Below are 21,088 nucleotides of genomic sequence, written 5' to 3' on the forward strand. Positions count from 1 at the left end.
GTTGTACACTGTGATTTTTTTCTTCCAAAAGCTTGAATTTTTGTTCATTTATCTCAGTATGAGTTATCAATGAATATGTAGGGTACCTGTGGACCTCATTATTATTGGTTCTCTTTTCTCTTTTTTAATTAACAGTGTCTTAAGGCAACAGAAATTTCCAAATGATTTATCAGTGTTTTGTTACTGTCTTCGTTTCTGTGTAACCATTTTCTCCTATATAAGGGCATATTTGAAAGGAACACTAACTCTTTGAGACCACAAAAGTAGTTAATGGGAAATAGAATCCATAGCCGATGGATGAGTGGGTGGGGGGGTTTAAGAGACAGACCCAGATTCAAATTCTATCTCTACTAAACTATAAAATCCTGATAAAATTATTTAATTTACCTAAGCCTCAATTTCTTTCTTTAAGTCAAGATAATTTAATTTATTCATCTTTAAAATCAAGGGAATTCCTACCTCATGGAGTTGTTTAAAGATTGAATATGTATATGTTTATATATTGATATATATGTATATATACATATATATCTCCATATATATATATATACATATATATCTCCATTCTAAAATCACCATCGAATTTCAGACATTTTAGATCTTAGAAATGCCTTTTATAAAACAACATCTCATATCATCCGTTGGTAACACCTAGGTGACACTCTTTCTTTTGTAGATATTAAAAAACAGGATTTTATTAATAATTAATATTATAAAACAAGAATATGGCAGAAATATTTTATATTACATACAAGTCATTTTTTCTTGTGGTAAACTGACCTTTATTTTACTACTGTGAAATGAATATTTGAATATAACTATGCTTTTCCTTACTAGAGTGAAGACATTTAGTTTATTGCTAGAAGCTAAAATCCTGGCTTTTTTCTAGTCTATTTATACACTTTAATCATTAAAAGGAACAAATTTATTTCAGTGAATTATGATAAACATTAAAATTCTGATGCAAGAGAAAATATAAAAATTTAATTATCAGGCTAGAAATCAATTATTAAAAGGCTTTCGTGAATTAAAACTAATGCTATTGGAAGGTTTTTAATTTAGAATTTAATTTTTTTACTAGATATAGGACTCTTCAGGATATCTCCTTCTTCTTGAGTACTTAGTGCGTTTTATCTGTTATCATATTTATGGACATAAATTATTCATAATATTCCATAATAATTCTTAATTAGCCTTTCAATATCTATAGAATCAGAGTGACATTACCGCTCTCATTCCTGAGATTGATATTTGTATCTTGTTTCTCTTTCTTGATTATTCTGGCCAGAGGTTTATTAATTTTATTCTTCTTTGAAAGAATCAGTTTTTGGTTTCATTGATTTTGTTTTTCTATTTTCGGTTTCATTGAGTTATGCTCTTTTTTTTTTTTTTTTTTTTTTTGCTGTACGCGGGCCTCTCCCGTTGCGGAGCACAGGCTCCGGACGTGCAGGCTCAGCGGCCATGGCTCACGGGCCTAGCTGCTCCGCGGCATGTGGGATCTTCCCGGACCGGGGCACAAACCCATGTCCCCTGCATCGGCAGGCGGACTCTCAACCACTGCGCCACCAGGGAAGCCCTATGCTCTTTTATTTGTTATTTCCTTCTGTATACTTGCTTTAGTTTTGTTTTGGTCTTGTCTTTCTACTTGTTTAAGCTGAAATTTAGATAATTAATTTGAGACATTTCTTCTTTTCTAATGTAAGCAATAATGTTATAAATTGCCCTCAAAGCACTGCTTTACCTCCACTCAACAAATTTTGATGTGTTATGTTTTCACTTTCATTCAGTTCAAAATGTTTCTTAATTTCTCTTGTGACTTCCTCTTTGACCATAGTTTATATAAAACTGCATTGTTTAATTTCTAAATATTTGGAAAGATATTATGTCTTTCTGTTATTATTTCTATTGTAATTCTGTTACAGTTAGACAATGTGCTTCATAAGATTTTAGTTCTTTTAAATGTGTTGCAGTTTGTTTTATGACCCAGAATATGATCTATCTTGATGAATCTTCCATGTACACTTGAAAAGAATTTGTATGCTGCTAGTGTTGAGCAGAATGTTCTGTAAGTGGTAATCAAGTCAAGCTTGTTGATAATGTTCAAGACTTCTATACACTTGTTAATTTTCTTCTACTTTTTCTATTGATTATTGAGAAAGAAGTGTTAGAGCCTCCAATTATAATTGTGAATTTGTCTTTTTATTTCTGCATTGCTATATATATTTTTACTTCATGTATTTGACTCTCTTTTTAGGAGAATTGATCTTTTTATCATTATGTAGTGTCTTTTCCTAGCAATAAATCTACTATGTCTGATATAGCCATTCCAGCTTTCTTTTTATTACAATTTGTATAGTGTATTCTTTTCTGTCTTTTTACTTTTAACATATTGATTATCAGTGTCTTTACTTTTCAGGTGGCTTTCTTGTCAAAAGTATACTTGGGTCTTTCAGTGTGGCAGCTTGTCTTTTAATTGGTGTGTTTATTCCATTTACATTTAATGTAATTGATATTATTGGATTAAAATAATATCAATTGATATTATTTACTATCTTGATAGACATTTTTTTGTTTGTCCCATGTGCTCTTTATTCTTTTTGTCCTCTTTTCCTGCCTACTTTTTTTTTTTTAATATTTATTTATTTATTTTTGGCCAAATCGGGTCTTAGTTGTGGCACACGGGATCTTTCATTGCAGCATGCAGGCTTCTCTCTAGTTGTGGTGCAAGGATTTAGTTGCCCCACAGCATGTGGGATCTTAGTTCCCCGTCCAGGGATCAAACCCATGTCCCCTGCATTGAAAGGCGGATTCTCAACTACTGGACCACCAAGGAAGTCCCTCCTGCCTACTTTTGTTTGTTTGTTTGTTTGTTTTTAATTTATTTATTATTTATTTATTTATTTTCTTTATTTTTGTCTGCATTGGGTCTTAGTTGCGGCACACAGGATCTTTGTCAAGGCATACAGGATCTTTCGTTGCAGCATGCGGGCTTCTCTCTAGTCATGGCATGCAGGTTTTCTCTTCTCTAGTTGTGGCACGCAGGCTCCAGGGCAGGTGGGCTCTGTAGTTGTGGCATGCAGGTTCCAGAGCGTGTGGGCTCTGTAGTTTGTGGCACGCAGGCTCTAGTTGAGGCACATGAGCTCAGTAGTTGTAGCACGTGGATTTAGTTGCCCCACAGCATGTGGGATATTAGTTCCTTGACCGGGGGTCGAACCTGTGTCCCCTGCATTGTAAGGTGGATTCTTTACCACTGGACCATCAGGGAAGTTTCCCCTCCTGCCTACTTTTGAATTGAATAATTTTTTACTCCATTTTATCTCCAGTATTGGATTATTATTTATACCTTTCTAAAAATATATTTTGATAAGTGTCTGTCTTAGTTCAGTCTGCTATAACAAATTACCATAAACTGTATGGCTTATAAACAACAGAAATTTATTTCTCACAGTTTTGGAGACTGGAAGTCTAAGATCAGGTTGCTAGCATGGTTGAGTTCCAGAGGACCTTCTTCTAAGTTGCAGACTGCTTCTCATTGTATCCTCACATGATGGAGAGCAGAGAAGAAAAAGAAGCTCTCACATGACTCTTACGAAGGCACTAATCCCAAACATGAGGACCTACCTTCATAACTTTATCTAATGCTAATTAACTTCCAAAGGCCACACACCTCTTTCCTAATACCATCACATTGGGGGGTAATTTCAATATATGAATTTGGGGGTGGGAGTGGGGACACAAGCATTCAGTCTATAACAGTGCCCTAGGATTTACAATATACATCTTTAATTTATCCCTTCTACTTTCAAATAAACTCCAGGCCTGGAGGGTTTCATGGGCAAGTTCTACAAAACATGTCAGGAAGAAATAATATCAATTATTGTTTTTCTGTGGCTGCTGTCAAGATCGTTGTCTTTAGATCTTAGCAGTTTGATTATGATGTATCTGGACATGGATTTCTTGGGTTTATCCTGTTTAGGGTTTGCTTAACATCTTAATTTGAGGCTTATTTCTTTTGCCAAATTTAGGAAGTTTTCAACCATTATTTCTTCAAATATTTTTTTCTGCACCACACTCATTATCCTTTTCTTCTGGGACACAAATATTAAAACTTTTAGTCTTATCTCACAGCTTCCTGAAGCTCTGTTCATTTTGTTTTCAATCCTTTTTACTCTGTAGTTCAGATTGGACACTTCTATTGATTTATATTTAAATTCACTGGCTCTCTCAATGGTTATTTCCATTTTGCTATTGGATCCATCCAGTGAGGGCTGTTTTGTTGCTGTTGTTGTTATTGTTTTTATTGTTTTTGTATTTATCAGTTCTAAAATTTCCATTTGGTTCTTAACAAAACTCAGAATTGTGCATTAGTAAGGGCAAATTCTACTATACATAAATTATGCCTCAATAAACTGTATTTCTAAGAAATTGAATCTGTGATGTATACTAGGGAGCAGAAGGCATGATGTGTGGTGCTGTTGTTCTAATAAGACACTGAGAGATCCAGTAAAATGAAACTAGTTGAAGTTAATAATTTAGGCTTAAAAGTTAGTAAATTATTTAAATTTAAAATAATTGGTGGCTAAAAGTTTCTTTGGCATCTATAAACAGAAATTCTAAAACCAACCAAAAATCTTGATTTATCAATACTACTGCCTACATGTATTTTGTTATATTAGAACAATAGTTATCTAGTATTGAGGAATTTCTGAAACCTGGGGGGTCCTTTTTCAGTCTCAAGAAAGTTAATGTGACACCAACAAAGGCAATCTCTCAATCCCATTTTCTCTTTTAAGAAAAAGTACAGATGTTTATCTGTATAACAGTTTTAACAAAGAATTTGGCTAGAACCTCTCAGGGGCAGTCAAGTGATGTTTAATTGCCAATAGTACAGAAATTGAGAGACTATTTAATCTCTTCAGGCACCAAAGCCAAAGAGTTTGTTTCCTGATTCTAGAGATAAATTGTTATTGTAACATAACCTATTTATGAAACAGTAGGATCTCATACTTCTTCTTTTTTTTTTTTTTTTTTTTGCAAAATAGAATTTAATTGAATTTTCTGGTTGATTTTTCAGAGTTCTGATGACATCCTCTATAAAACTAAGGGTTTCAAATCAGAGATCTATTTCTAAGGTCCCTTATAGCTTTTCTTTTTTTTAAGATTTGATTTTATTTTTTATTTTTAGCAGCGTTGGGTCTTCGTTGCTGTGCGCAGGCTTTCTCTAGTTGCAGTGAGCAGGAGCTACTCTTCATTGTGGTGCACGGGCTTCTCCTTGCGGTGGCTTCTCTTGTTGCAGAGCACAGGCTCTAGGTGCATGGGCTCAATAGTTGTGGCTCACGGGCTCTAAAGTGCAGGCTCAGTGGTTTGAGGCACGGGCTTAGCTGCTCCATGGCATGTGGGACCTTCCCAGACCAGGGATCGAATCTGTGTCCCTGCATTGGCAGGTGGATTCTTATCCACTGTGCCACCATGGAAGTCCCCCTATAGCTTTAAAACTAGTTTTCTTTGTCTTTTTTCATCCTTTGTAGCCATTTGAGTGAAATGTAGGAATATAATTTATTGAATTGGAAAAATGTGCAGCTATCAAGCTCTTTCAAGTATCTTGAATAAAAATTCAAATGTTCTAGGCTTGCCTGGAACTGTTAAGACTATAAGATCACCTCATTGATAGCTAATTAGTACACACCCTGAAAAACAGAATGTAGAAGTGAGTTTTCTAAAGAATGAACTATAACATAAAGTAGGACTCAGGAATATAATTCTTTCTCTTAATGCTTTTTTTTTTTCCTGTATGCGGGCCTCTCACTGTTGTGGCCTCTCCTGTTGCAGAGCACAGGCTCCAGACGCGCAGGCTCAGCAGCCATGGTTCACGGGCCCAGCCGCTCTGCGGCATGTGGGATCTTCCCGGATCAGGGCATGAACCCGTGTCCCCTGCATCAGCAGGCGGACTCTCAACCACTGCCCCACCAGGGAAGCCCTCTTAATGCTTTTGAGACCACTAATTTGAGGACTCATGGTTTCTCACCATTGTACTTTTTACAGCTTTTAATAGAGTATTTGAGGGTTTTTTAAATTTATTTTATTGAAGTATAGTTGATTTACAATATTGTGTTAATCACAGCAGTGTTTCAGTTATACATATACATACATTCTTTTTCATATTCTTTCCATTATGGTTTATCACAGAATATTGAATATAGTTCCTTGTAGGAACAGTAGGACCTACAGCAGTAGGACCTTGTTGTCTATCCATTCAATACCATAGTAGTTTGCATCTGCTAATCCCAAACTCCCCATCTATCTCTCCCCCCTCCCCCTTGGCAACCACAAGTCTGTTTTCTATGTCTGTGAGCCTGTTTCATACATAAGTTCATTTGTGTCATATTTTAGATTCCACATATAAGTGATTTCATGTGGTATTTGTCTTTCTCTTTCTGACTTCCTTCACTTGGTATGATAATCACTAGGTCCATCCATGATGCTGCAAATGGCATTACTTCATTCTTTTTTATGGCTGAGTAGTATTCCATTGTATATATGTAGAGTGCTTGAGTTTTAAATGCCCATGTGATTTTTCAGACCCACAAAGGAGTTATCTAATAATGGAACTGGTTGAGTTCTTCTGATACTGCTTTTTGATGAGAAAAAATTCCACTGGTAAAATTTCTTTTTTTTCTTTGCTTACAGACTTCGCATATCATTTAAATGGATGGTTCGAGCTTTCTCTGGATACTTAGCTACAGATCAACTCTTGCTTTTGTGGGATAGAATCCTAGGGTACAACTCTCTGGAAATTCTTGCTGGTAAGAGTAAGTGCTTGTTTGTAAAACACATGCTCTTTTTATAGTAAAGCCCCTTTGCTTTCTGATATTCACCATCTGTAATTGGAATTTGAGTCTACAGTTGTCTTTCATTTCTAATTCATGAACATTTAGTAGATTTATCTGCCTTAGAAGACAAGCACTGAGATTCTGCAATCTAAATAGGTCTGCATAACTGCCCATCACGTCTATTCCTAGTCCTTTTTCATCACTTCTAGGAATGTCCAGCTCCCCTCCCCTGCTTTTAATCCAGCCAGGGCTTACGGTCTCAGCACCTGTGAGGTTTGCACAGCAGAGTGTAGGTATACTTCTGTTTTTTTCCTGACTCCTGTGACTACCTTAGTGTTCTGTTCTGTGCCCTTTCTCAACTACTACCTAAAATCCAAACTGAGACTGAGTCTCCCTGCATAGTTGAAATCTCAGCTCTTCTGGACTAGTTTATACTGAACTCAAAACCTTTTCCTTGTTGCTAACAGTCTCTAACTCCTGCCCTGGTAACTGAGTTTCCCCTTTTACATATTCTCTTAAGCCAAAAAGAAATTCATCTTTTTTTCAGAAAGCCACAAATCTATCTCTTATTTAATAATTAAGTTCTTACAACAGATATACACAGAGGGCAACTGTGTGATAACACATAGGGCACAGATTTCTTATATTATTTTGCTTCTCTGTGTGTAAAATCGACTCAATTATTATTATCATTATTTTATTATATATAAATATATAATATATATTATATATTATATAATATATATATATTATATAAATATAATATATATAATATAATATATATTATATAATATATATAATATATATATAATATTATATATATTATATTATATATATTATATAATATATATTATAATATATAATATATATATTATATATAATATAATATATAATTATATTAATAATATATATTATATATAATATATTATATATTATATATAATATATATAATATAATATATATATTATATATTATATAAATATATATTATGATAAATTATTTTATCATTGAAATTTTCAGGGAATTCAAATAAGTATTACAGGGTTTTCACATGGAGAGCAGAGAATGCTGGTTCCAACCTTCTCCAGTTTTGTGACATTGAACAAATTATTTAATCTTTACCCAGTGATAGCATTGTAAAGACACCTCTCTGGGCCATTTGGAAATAATGCTTAATTGATGACCCTTTTCTTGCAGAAGATTCTCTAGGTACCATATTAACATATTTTTGAATGCTGAAAGTTCGAGTAATTAGATGGCATTTTGAAAAGGAAAATTGAGATAATAATAAAGTACCATGAAGATAAATGTTGCCCCTGGTATAATGAGAGATATCATTTACTGGGGTTTTTAACAACTCCCAGTATCCTTCTATCTCAGTGGTTTTTAAAGCCCGTACAAATATGAGTTAGGAAAAACTGGTCTGCCATCACCTCTTTTGGCTGAATGTCAGTGATGCATACAATCTAGAGACAAAAGGGGATCCTAGAGGTCATCAGGTATAACTTCTTTTAAATATTTCTAACAGGCAGTCCTTATCCTGTGCCTGAACATTCAGTGTTGGATAATCCCTGTCTTACCAAGTAGCCCATTTCATTTCTGGATAATATAACTTTTTTTTTTTTTTTTGGCCACGTTACATGGTGTGTGGGATCTTAGTTCCCCCACCACGGATCAAACCCCTGCAGAGGAAGCACGGGGTCTTAACCACTAGACCGCCAGGGAAGTCCCTGGATAATATAACTTGTTAGAATGTACTACTGTTAAACCAGGATCATCATCATGTTTTTTTCTACTCTCTCACCCCCTCCTTTCCTCAAAGTCTTCTATTTTCCAGGCTAAGTAGTATTGTTTTTTGCTACCATTTCTCAGGTAACAGGATTTTAGATTTTCTACCAAATAACTCTTCTGGGTAGGGCATAAATTTTGAAGAGTATTGTATGTAGCTTTTTGTATCATTTCAGAAAACATTAGAGCATGTTAAAGAAATGGGCTCAGTATTAGAAAGTACTTTCTAATAATTAGGACTTTCCAAAAGTAGAATGGGCTTTTTAACTGTCATCTGAAGGGTTAAGAGGTTTTCTATCATGAAAGAAATGTTGAATTGGAAGACCTTCAAAGCGTCTTCCAATTTAAAGTCTCCCATTCTGTGACTTATCACCCCTCAGCAAACTGAAGTGAAAGAGAAATGAATGTTGAATGCTGCATTTGCTCTAAGCCACGTACTTTGCTGTAAGCTTAATACAGTAATTAAAAAGTTATTGATGTATAGGTAGAAATGCAGTTCACACTATTGCATCCATTCACTTTCTCTGAGTGTTTTTAAAAAATCAACAGAGGGGCTTCCCTGGTGGCGCAGTGGTTAAGAATCCACCTGCCAGTGCAGGGGACACAGGTTTGATACCTGGTCCAGGAAGATCCCACATGCCACAGAGCAACTAAGCCCAAGCGCCACAACTACTGAGCCCCTGTGCCTAGAGCCCACATGCTCTGCAACAAGAGAAGCCACTGCAATGAGAAGCCTGCACATCGAAACAACAACCCAACATAGCCAAAAGTAAAAATAAACAAATAAATAAATTTATTTAAAAAAAAGAAATCAACAGAGAAGAATTGTAGAACATCTAGAAATGGAATTAGACTAATGGGAATTCCTACCATGGAATTCAGATAAAGAGCCATAGGGTAGGTAATTGCATGTAGATGTGTATATAAATTAGTTTTGATTATTTTATACATTTTCGGGGCTGAATATTTTGTGACCACCTTTTTTGCTCAAGTGAGCTTATGTAGTCTTTCGAAATATTTTAGTAAATATTACTGGTTTCAATTGTGAATAATTAGGGCCTTTTGAAGAACAGTTTAAAGCATAGGTGTCTTAATGTTCATGATAGAGTTGCTTAAAATTAAAGTAATGAGAAAAGTTTAAAAGACCAAAAGTAAATATTTGATTTTCTATATTTCATATGAAGCATGACTTCAGTTGAAAATATCCCAGGACTCCCCTGGTGGCACAGTGGTTAAGAATCCACCTGCCAATGCAGGGAACACAGGTTCGAGCCCTGGTCTGGGAAGATCCCATGTGCTGTGGAGCAACTAAGCCCGTGGGCCACAACTACTGAGCCTGCACTCTAGAGGCCGCGAGCCACAACTACTGAAGCCAGCGTGCCTAGAGCCCATGCTCCGCAACAAGAGAAGCCACCACAATGAGAAGCCTGCGCACTGCAACAAAGAGTAGCCCCCGCTCGCTGCAACTAGAGAAAGCCCACACTCAGCAATGAAGACCCAACACAGCCAAAAAAAAAAAAAATTTTTTTTAATTAAAAAAGAAAATATCCCAAAGTATAGACCTGTTTTCCTTGGCAAATAAACCAGCTGTGAGGAAGTACTGGGCAAAGCAATCATGAAGCAGACGGAAAGGAACTTCTGTGATGTGACACCAAGATAAATAAAGGTTGTGAGCACATAAGCATTTTGGATGCTGAAGTCAATTAGTAACTACTCTTTTATTCCCCCTCTTATCTGCCTTTGGAAAAACTATATATTTCCCACCATGTAAAACTCTTTCCTGCTACAGCGGAAAATTTGACCATCCTGTCAAGCTTTCACCAACTCCGTTAAATTATACTCAAAAAAGGAAATAGTGACCACAACCCTTAGCTCCTAAAATGTCTCCATTTTCAAATATGATTCCAGATATTAGAAAACTATAAAGAAGTTGTTGGTTCACAGGAATGGTTTTCTTTGATATTCTTGTAAAAATGGAAGCTGAGGGACTTTAGGTACTTAAGTTTTCTCCATTTCAATTAAAGGGTAAATTCTTTGCCCCAGGTCTCTTATATCCCTTGTTACATATTAAATAATGCCAGCTGATGACTTTTTAAATTTTGTTTTACCACTACCATGTATTTTTCTCCCAGAATTTTCCTTACTAGTTCTAATGCTTTTTTTGACAAACTGTCCAAAATCTGTTGTCCCCTCGAAAAATGCCTGTGCTTCCCAGTCATTCGGCCTCTATCTGGGGAAATTAAGAGACCTGTATCCTGACTTCTACTCCATAGGCATGACCCCTATCAGGTGGTCCAGAGCCCAGGACCACCATACATCATCCTTCAGGCCATCTCTGGAAAACCATTCTTTTTTTTTTTTTTAAATTGAAGTATAGTTATTTACAATGTTGGGTTAATTTCTTCTGTACAGCAAAGTGACTCAGTTATACATGTATATACAGTCTTTTTTATATTCTTTTCCATTATGGTTTCTGCCAGGGGAAAACTATTCTGAGAGACAAAAGAGAAGGTGATTCTTAGGAAAGCACACAGATTTCTATATCAGGGATGAGTCATTACTGCTTACCTTCAATCTCAAAAATGTCATCACATAGTGGTTAAATGCTTGAGCTCTAGGGCCAGAGTTGAGTAGTCACTCTACTGTTTTCTACCTGTGTGACTCTGAATATGTCATCCAAACTCACAGTGCCTCAGTTTCTACATTAGTAAAATGGGGCTAACAATAGTACTTAACTCATTTTTGGTATTAGAATTAACTGCTATTATCATTATTATTACTTCCATAGTAAAAATATATTTTTAAAAAAAATTTGCATTATCTATGCAATATACTTAGGAACGAGTCTTCCAAATAATTTTAAAGATTCCTTACCATTCATTTTCTAAACTTTAAGGACTTGTTGGGTAGGGAATGTACTACCACTACTGGTGATGAAAAAAATGGGGAGAAGTCAAGAGTCACCTCCAGGCAGTACCGTTTCCTTATCAGAGTTGCCTGAACCTATTACATGGTCCTTCCATTGTTCATGATGACTCATTCACTTTCACAAAGTTTTATGGTAGATTATGTAATAAGACATAACTCATGTCAGCATTACTCTCTGTTCATATGCAGATGATTAATGGGAACAAAAATCCAAATGTTTTCTAGTCAGTATATATTATTGACCTTCAGGATGTTCTATAATGGTTTGGTTTATTTTCTTTTCAAAGTTTCAACTTCTTTTTCTGTGGCCAATATTAATGTAAATGTCAGGATCAATCCCACAGTAGCCCGCCCCACAGACGTATCCATTTATGACACTCTAAGAAAGTCAATGCTGAGCGTAAAAATATAAATATAACAAAATAGTATAAAAATATTTTTAAGGAAAGAATTTATTGCCACATTTTTATCAGGATACCTCCTTGATACATATGAAACATCATCTGATATATTTAAAAATTCAGTCTGCATATAACTTCTCAGAAGCCTCTCCATTGCATCAGTAAGAAACACCTGCATGAAAATAAATCTTTATTTATAAGATAGTCATTAGATCTTCATGCCATTTAAAAATTGTTACAATTGAAGTTATAGGTATGAAACAATTTATAAAATGGCTTTTTTAAAACCACTAAAATTCCCTTTTTCCCAAAACTGCACCATCAAGCCACTGTTCTCCAGAGGAGACAATTTCCATTCATCACAAGGCCTTAACTCAGAATGCAGGATACAGTTGTGAAGCACTAATTCTGAGCCCTCATCGTGGGTTGTGGGCATAGCAGTAAATTGCCTGGCTGATGAGTAGACCAGACCAGCAGTTGAAATAGTGTGCATTCTTTTCCAGTCCTGGCAGCTGCTGTGTTTGCTTTCCGAGCAGTGAACCTGATGGAGGTGACATCACTGGCTGCAGCTGAAGTAAGGATAAGTTTCACTCAGATGGGATGGAAATAGTTCCTGAGAGATTGCCAGGCTCGGGCACTTTAGTATCAGATGCATAGGACACACATTACTCGCAGACTAATTTTTTAACTTGGGTAAAACCCATAAGTTTTGAGCTAAGTAATATTAAGTATTCAGAATTCCTTAATTACTTGAAAACAATGTTCTTGTGAAGAAGTCATAAACAAGATTATTATGGGAAACCACTATAACCATTACAGGAAACAAGATACCTAGTAGTTTTAATAGAAACTATTGGGGCTTATGTTGCATTTTCTTATAATTGTTCATATGCTCATAGAACAAAGACAAACTAGTTGAAAGAATTAAAGAGCATGTGTTTGGATGATATAGTAAAGAAACATGGGCTTTTTGTTTATTTTTAGTTGTGAGTTAATTATTTAAAGCTCGTTTCTTTTCAGTAGTATATCTTACACCTGAAGCATGGTTCAATTAAATAGTGGCTTACAATATTACTCTATTTGTTATCTCTCATAGAAATGTACATTTTATCCTTAAAATAGCTGCCTACATTCTTTGTTTAAAGGGAAGAGGATGTTTATGCATCTTGCAACTGAGTAAACATTAGTTCCATCTTAAAGTGATTTTCTAAAGTCAGTTACTCCTTAGTATAACGGGACTAGGATTCATAATGTACGTTTATTTATAGAAGCAAGTTGAAATGTTAGACCTCTTATAAACTCATGCTACCTTGTATATTTGAAGAAGGCTCAAGACTAAAGTCCAGATTATTTTCTACTGCACATTTGAGTATTTTGCACATGTTCTAACATTAAGATGTTCAGAAAAGAGAAAGAAGGTTGTAGCTTCAGTACAGAGATTTGGGACCAATCTGAAGAACTCAGGTGTGTTGATATCAGAATTACATTGTAAAGGTGTTTCTGTGTTTATTTCATAGGCTTCACTTTGCTGATCAGAATGCCGATATTAATCATTCCTTTTGTTTTTTGTTTCAGGCAGTTCTTGCTGACCTTTCTACTTTAAAAGTTATGCCTCTTCTTCAAATTTTTCTGTTTGCTACTGTCACCTGATCTTCTTCAAGGTCACTGACAACACATCTAGTTTTTCATTAGAAAGTAATCATGAACTATGCAAACTCTGCATAAAACCAAAATTAAACTTTGCATATAAGCCAATAAAGATCATGTTCCTCCTCAGTTAAACCTAAGTAGTTTTTCACTTTTTGAAACAATAACTCTGCACACCACGTATTGCACTGCATGCTGCTGATTTTCAAGAGAGAAGCAGTAGATATAACTTCTGCTAAATTGAGCATACATAGCATAGATCACCCTGGCTTGTAAAAGGCATGTAACAATATATGCAATAAGAACTAAAGCTACTGTAATAAACTTGAATAGGTAATGTAGCCTCTGGGACAGTTCTCTTATGTCAGTTTGTAAATTTATCTCTAGATAATGAATCATTTTGTCTTATAAATTGCATTTCACTCAAAGCCAGGGGTGGGGTAGGATGTGGGAAGACTTGAAAAAGATAATGCTTTTAAGTAGGAATTCAAATGTACTTTGGTGTTTTTAACAACTTTTCTCTCATCAGAGATCTAGATCCCTCTCCATTTTATTTCTCTCTCTATTGGGGAAGGTCAAATACAGTTGTCTCCACCTGACAGTTTTATTCATCACTTTCTGAAAAAAGAAAATAGAATGATCCCTTTAAATGTCTCAACCTTCCATCTCTTAGTTAGAAGACTTGACACTGCTGAGATCTGTTGCCAGATTCCATTACTTTGGAAGTTTACAAAGAGGACACCCAAGGACTCAATGAAGGGAATGAAAAATCAAAACCATATGCACTTTTTTTTTTTGCGGTACGCGGGCCTCTCACTGTTGTGGCCTCTCCCGTTGCGGAGCACAGGCTCCGGACGCGCAGGCTCAGCGGCCATGGCTCACGGGCCCAGCCGCTCCGTGGCATGTGGGATCTTCCGGGACCGGGGCACGAACCCGTGTCCCCTGCATCGCCAGGCGGACTCTCAACCACTGCGCCACCAGGGAAACCCCATATGCACTTTTACTGAAGTTTGGTTTAATGAGATTTACTTCTAGGGCAGAGCAGCTTAGCGAGACCAGAAGTAGGTATTATACATTCATTCTAGAACTGAAGACATTATGCAAGGCATCAGTCTTATTTTGGTCCTTATTGTAAGTAGAGGGTCTTATTTTATATTACTTCTTAGAGACCTAACATTTCTATAATGCAGAATGATAGAATATGGGGGGGGAAAGTCCAAAAATCATTGTCTTTCAATTTTATACTCAAATTCAAGATGCTGATCACTTCAATAAAATTCTGAATCAATGGATTGATAGTCTTACTGAATGCTTAGAATCGTATTAAGTTTTATTAAAATCTAGTTCTGGAGTCTTTTATTTAGAGAGTATATTTTTAGGAAATGTATGAGGTTTAGCACAGGACTGCAAGTGTGGTGGAATTTTATATAACTACTAGTTATTAATTTGGAAATCTACGTAAATGCTTTTATTCATCAGGTACTTGTTGACTTATTGAGGACTAAATAATCATTTATTGAGTGATTGATTCTTAATAAACTCCATGTTATTGCTTTTGAAGGCGATACAATTACAATCATACGCTTTGCCATTCTGTGTATACAAATGCACATTCATCACAGGGATGAGCATATACCCATGATTGTTAGGAAGAGAGAGAGTTTTAAATGATTAAGGTCAAATGTGTACAGATACACCCACCTTTGGCTTTTTTCTTTAGGAGAATATTCATAAGTTTTTTTAAAAGTAGCAATGTAGTAATCTAGTGGGAGAAACATTAAACTGGAGGAGTTCTTGTCTTAGCTTGAAGTCCCCAGATAATCTATTCTCTCTTATCTGTAATTTGGGTGGGGTATGCGGGGGAGATGACAGGCAGCATGAAAGTTTTGTATTTGCTCTGTTTACCTTACAGGATTGAGTAAGACCAAATGAGAAAATACATTTGAAAGTGATTTTTTTTTTTTTAACTACAAAGCACCAAGCAAATATAAGAGGTTGTCAGTAATTAATTTTGTTTTGTTTTATTTATTTATTTTATGGCTGTGTTTGGTCTTCGTGGCTGAGCGCAGGCTTTCTCTAGTTGCGGTGAGCCGGGGCTGGTCTTCGTTGCGGTGCACGGGCTTCTCCTGTTGCGTAGCATGGGCTCTAGGTACTCAGGCTTCAGTAGTTGTGGCTCGCGGGCTCTAGAGTGCAGGCTCAGTAGTTGTGGTGCCCAGGTTTAGTTGCTCTGCAGCACGTGGGATCTTCCTGGACCAGGGCTCGAACCCATGTCCCCTGCAATGGCAGGTGGATTCGTAACCACTGTGCCACCAGGGAGGTCCCAGTAATTAATTTTAAATATGACATTTTAAGATCAAGTGGTAGAAGATAATATGTGAAGAATGCCCAACTTCATTAGCATTTGTATGACTTTGATCATTTGAGGCCTCTTCTATATCTATAAGAAAATGAATGGACCATGGCATAGCAGATCCTTTCATTTGGAACAGGTGGCTCTAGCCAGTCATTCTGAATCTGAACCCCAAAGCCAAACCTAGGAGGCTGCCACACATTTCGCTGCTGTCACAAGCCCCTCTCAGCCATGTGCTGCTCTTGGCTGCTTGTTAAATTACTGCACTGAGGGCAGTCAGGCTGCCTTGCCCACTCCATCTCTAGCTACACTCACACTACTTCTCTTGACCTCCTCCCTCCAGTATTCTCCCACGCCATCTCCTACCAACCCCTGGCAGCCCCTCACATAGGCTCTGCCATTGATCACAGTGATCTGAATGACCAGTGATAATTACATCATTATTCTGCCTGTGGCATTCTTACTGGTGGTGAAATAGCCTAATAGACGAATGGCATTTGGCTCTTCTGGATTTCAGTTCACTCACTATGTATGTATGTAATATGTATGATCTTATATCGTGGAAGAGTTTATTGAACAATCTTTTAGATCAGAGTGTTTTGGTAATGCAGCCTTCTGGCTAATTGAAATTTTCAGTGTATCTTAAATGCATAGCATCCACTTACACTCTGCATGTACTCTCTCTGCCTATTTCATAGAGAAAATAGAGACCATTAGGCTTGAACTCCCTCAGGCTTCCACTTCACAACTTAGCTTTATTCCCCTATACTTATCTTCTTCCTTGTCTCAGGAAGTATCTAATCTGTTCTTGCAGCTCTCTAAATACAGGTTCGATTGTGTCACTTACATGCTTAAAAATTAAACGATACCACACTGCTTAAAGGATAAAGTCCAGGCTCTGTAGCAGAGTGGGGGAAATTCACCGCAGCTTGATCTTTCCATTCCTGTTCTCTCACACTGATCTGTTATCCTGTGCTTCATCCTCACCAAATTACGTGCTCATCCTCAACCAGCTATGGCCTTGTACTTTATCTCTGCCAGAAGGACCTCCATTTTTCAAGGCCCCACTAAAAAACTCTCCTCTGCTGTAAGATACCATGGAGCCTATAAATTAGAATTAATTACACCCTTCTCTTTGTTCTCATAAAACTGCTCATTTACTAATATGGTGCTTAGAATATTGAGTGATAGTTTTTTGTGTATGTATTGAGTCTCACATCACTTTGTTCTGAAGTCAATTTTCATTGACTAGTCCTAGGAATGGAAGATGAAAGAAGAAATTTGTCCATGTGTGTTTGTACCCCCGGACTTGTTCTAAAAATTGTTGGAATCTGTTCAACAATTATGTCTTTCTTAAAATATAATTCCTCCTAAGTATCTATAGTCTCCCTTCTGCTGCAAAGGCTCTAATTTTTATTTGGAGATCTACCCCTCCTCCATGTGCTTCAGATGAGGCTGACTCCCACCTCCAGGACCTCTGGGTCCTGGCCAAGCCATCATTATGTACCATCTCTCTGGCCACAAGGATTGGTTCAGGATCCGTGCAAAACCTAAGACTGTGCAAAATCAATGAAACTTGATTATGAGGCTTTGGTTTAATCTTTCAGGGAAGCTGGATATGAACAAGAGAGGATATAGGGTCTGGAGCTGCTGCAGCCTAGGAATGCAAAAAGTGAGAAGCTGCTCTGTTGACCTTGTTAATTCCCAGGTCACACTCCATCAGTCTACCCCTGGACTGTTTTGTTACATGAGCCAAAAGATTCTCTTTGCAATAGAAAGGATCCTAACTGAAGGTATAGTTATTTTACCTTTTAGGTGATCCTCTACAACATAGATATCATCTTTGGTACAGGACCCCTATCTACACACTGGTTAAACTAGCAGAATCTTCTAAAACTTTTTTTCAGTCAAGACACAAGGATGAAATCTGTGTTCCAGATGTACTAAGCAACCTGCAGTACCTTAAACACATGGTATGTCTCTCTCTCCTTTGGCCCTTTGCCCATACAGCACCCTCTGCTTGGAATGCCTTCTCTTCCCTCTCTACCTAACTCTTACTTGTACCTCAAAACCCAGCTCAGGTGTTGCATCATCAGGGAAGATCGCTTCTCTTATGAATTCTCCTCATACCCTAAATATACGTAAGCAGTATCCTAATGATACGTTAGCTTGTCTTTGTCTTCCACTAGACAGATTCCTAAAGGGCAAAAATGGTTTCTTTTTCAGCTTTATATCTCTAGAACCTGGCATATTTCTTGCCCATAGTGAGCTTTAGTCAGTGCTTATTGAATGAACAAATGAAGTCATCTAATTGACTCATTTTACTGATGAGGAAAATTGCTCAGTTCAGAGTAATATCTCCACTTGTTCAGTGTCACTCAGCTATTTTACCTACTAAATTGATTTGTGGAGTTGCCTGTGGAAGTCCAAAAAGTAGGAATATTTTGAGAGAAAAAAATGTACACGCTTCAGCTCACTCAAGTTATTTCATTTAAGTCAACTTTATTAAGATATAATTTATGTACAATAAACTGTATTCATTTAAATTACACAGTTCTATAAAGTTAGACAAATGTATAAATCCACATCACCACCACTACAGTCAAGGTGCAGAACATTTCCATCACCTGAAGCAATTCTCTTTATGCTCCTTCCCATTTGCTCTTCCATATGCACATTCTTTCCAAACTACCATTGATCTGCTCTGTTCCTAAATATTACATTGGTCTTTTCTGGAGTTTCATGTAAATGGAATCATACATATGTACTCTTTTGTGTCTGACTTCTTTTGCTCAGCATGATGTTCTGAGATTCATCCATGTTGTGTGATTAGTTTTCCATTCCTTTTTATGACTTAGTAGTATTTCATACAGTTTGTTTGCCCATCATTGTTAACGGCCATCCATGTTGTTCTCATGTTTTCGTGTATTATGGATACAGCTACTATAAACATATGTGTGCAGGCCTTCATGTAGAATATCTTCATTTCTTTAGGGTAAATACCTAGGAGTAGAATTGCTGAGTCATATGTAAGCATAAATTTAACTTTCTAAGAAACCTCCAAACTCTTTTCTGAAGTGGTTCTACCAGTTTATATTCCCACTAGCAATTTATAAGAGTTCCAGTTGCTCCAGATCCTCACCAATACTTGGTGTTATCATGTTAGTCATTCTAATAGGTGGTTTTAATTTGCATTTCCCTAGTTACTTATGATGTTGAGCATCTTTTTATGTCCATTTGCCATTTATATATATCCTTTTATGACGTGTCTAAATCTTTTGCCCATTTTTAATCAGTTACCTGAAGTTGTAAGAATTCTTTATTCTGGTTACACTTCTGGTTTGTAAAATTTTCTCTCAGCCTCTGGCTCGTCTTTTAATTTTTAACTGCCTTTTAAAGAGCAAAAGTTTTAATTTTGTTGAATCAGTTTATCCATTTTTTTATGGTTCATACTTTTTGCCTCTTATCTAATAAATCTTTTTATAACTCACGGTTACAAAATTTTTTTCCTATGTTTTTTCTAGAAATTTTATAGTTTTAGCTCTTATATTTAGGCCTTTGATTCTTTTTTTTTTTTTTTTTAGTTAATTTTTGTGTATGGTACCACTTAAGGGTTGAGAGTCACATTTGGCATATGGATGTACAATTGTTCCAGCACCATTTGCTAAAAAACTATCCTTTTATGTCAGCACCTCTGTATAAAATCAATAGATCATATGTCTATGGATTTACTTCTGGACTCTTTATTCTGCTCCATGGATTCATGTCTATACTTATTCCAATATCACACTGTCTTGATTTTTGTAGCTTTAGAGTAAATCTTGAAATCAAGTAGTATAAGTACTCTAATTTTGCTCACCTATGTCAAAACTATTTTGACTGTTTTAAGTTATTTGCATTTCTAAATAATTCTTAGAATCAGCTTTTCCATTTGTACCAAAAAAAAAAGCTGCTACAATTTTTATTTTTATTGAGATAGCATTAAATCTATAAATAGGTTTGGGAACAATTGATATCTTAACAATATTGAATCTACCAATCCATGAACATGGACTATCTCTTCATTTTCTTTAGGTTTTGTTTAGTTTCACTCAGCAATATTTTGTAGCTCTCCATGTAGAGTTCTTCCACATATTTTGTTAAAATTATCCCTAATTATTTCACTTTTTATGCTATTGTAAATGGTATTTTTAATTTCAATTTCCAATGGTTTGTTAATATACAGAAATACAGTTGCTTATTTTATATTGACCTTGTATCCTGAGATCTTGCTAAACTTACTACTTCTAGTATCCCTTTTTGTAGCTGCCCTAGGATTTTCTACATATACAATGTGTCATCTATAAATAAAGACACTTCTACATTTTTTTCAAATCTATATGCCTTTTATTTCTTTTTCTTCCTTTATTCACTGACTGGAACCTGCAGTAGAATATAGAAGTGCTGCAGCTCACCTAATTTTAAATTAAATGTACTCCTTTCTTGAATAAGTGCAACAAATATTTAAAATATATGTCCATTTACTAGTTTGGCCAGTTTAGGGATTAAACGGTGGAAGGAATGAGACAGATTCAGAATGAGGTGGGGAGACATACTGGTACAAAGTGAAGATAATTTTGTTAAGTTTTATTTTGCTGATGATCCAAATCACTTCTTCAGATCATTTAATTAAACAATTGGCTTCAGGTATTAATGTCTTTGTTATGTTAATTAGGTGATTATTTTATATTACTTCAACTATTCTTTACCCTTGAAACGTTTTTCTTAGATATGTGGTATGCATGTATTTATTCAACAAACACTAAATGCTTACTCTGAACGAGGTACTATTCTGGGTGCTCATGTTTATACGTATTTGTATGTTTGCTTTTTCAGTAATAAATGTGGTAAGAGACATTACTTCTTCTGGAACTAGAATACTAACACCTCTTTTTTTGAAGTAATGGTGCTATCCCTCTTACGATAGGAAGAATAATGTCTCCCCAAAGATTTTCATGTCCCAATCCCTGAATCCTGTGAATGTGTTACCTTACATGACAAAAAGGCATGTTGTTTGTGTGATTAATATAAGGGATTTGAGATGGGGCTATTATCCTGGATTATCAGGTGGATTCAATGTAATGACAAGGGTCCTTATAAGGAAA

General features: G+C 35.9%; 1 protein-coding gene across 8 annotated transcripts in view; it reads left to right on the top strand.

Annotated features, from left to right (window-relative positions):
• TBC1D19 (TBC1 domain family member 19) overlaps nucleotides 1-20,700 on the top strand; it is a 162,670-nt gene extending 141,970 nt beyond the window's left edge. For 6 of the 8 annotated variants that reach the window (XM_067735679.1, XM_067735683.1, XM_067735685.1 and 3 more), the window contains 3 exons: nucleotides 6,688-6,803; nucleotides 12,451-12,521; nucleotides 13,523-13,729. In XM_067735679.1, the coding sequence (XP_067591780.1) occupies nucleotides 6,688-6,803; nucleotides 12,451-12,521; nucleotides 13,523-13,597 (262 nt within the window). In that variant the 3' untranslated portion in view covers nucleotides 13,598-13,729. The other 2 variants (XM_067735680.1, XM_067735682.1) reach the window with 2 other exon arrangements.
• Nucleotides 20,701-21,088: the final 388 nt, after the last annotated feature.

The sequence above is a fragment of the Pseudorca crassidens genome, chromosome 4 (assembly GCF_039906515.1).
Source record: "Pseudorca crassidens isolate mPseCra1 chromosome 4, mPseCra1.hap1, whole genome shotgun sequence".
Classification (NCBI taxonomy): domain Eukaryota; kingdom Metazoa; phylum Chordata; class Mammalia; order Artiodactyla; family Delphinidae; genus Pseudorca; species Pseudorca crassidens.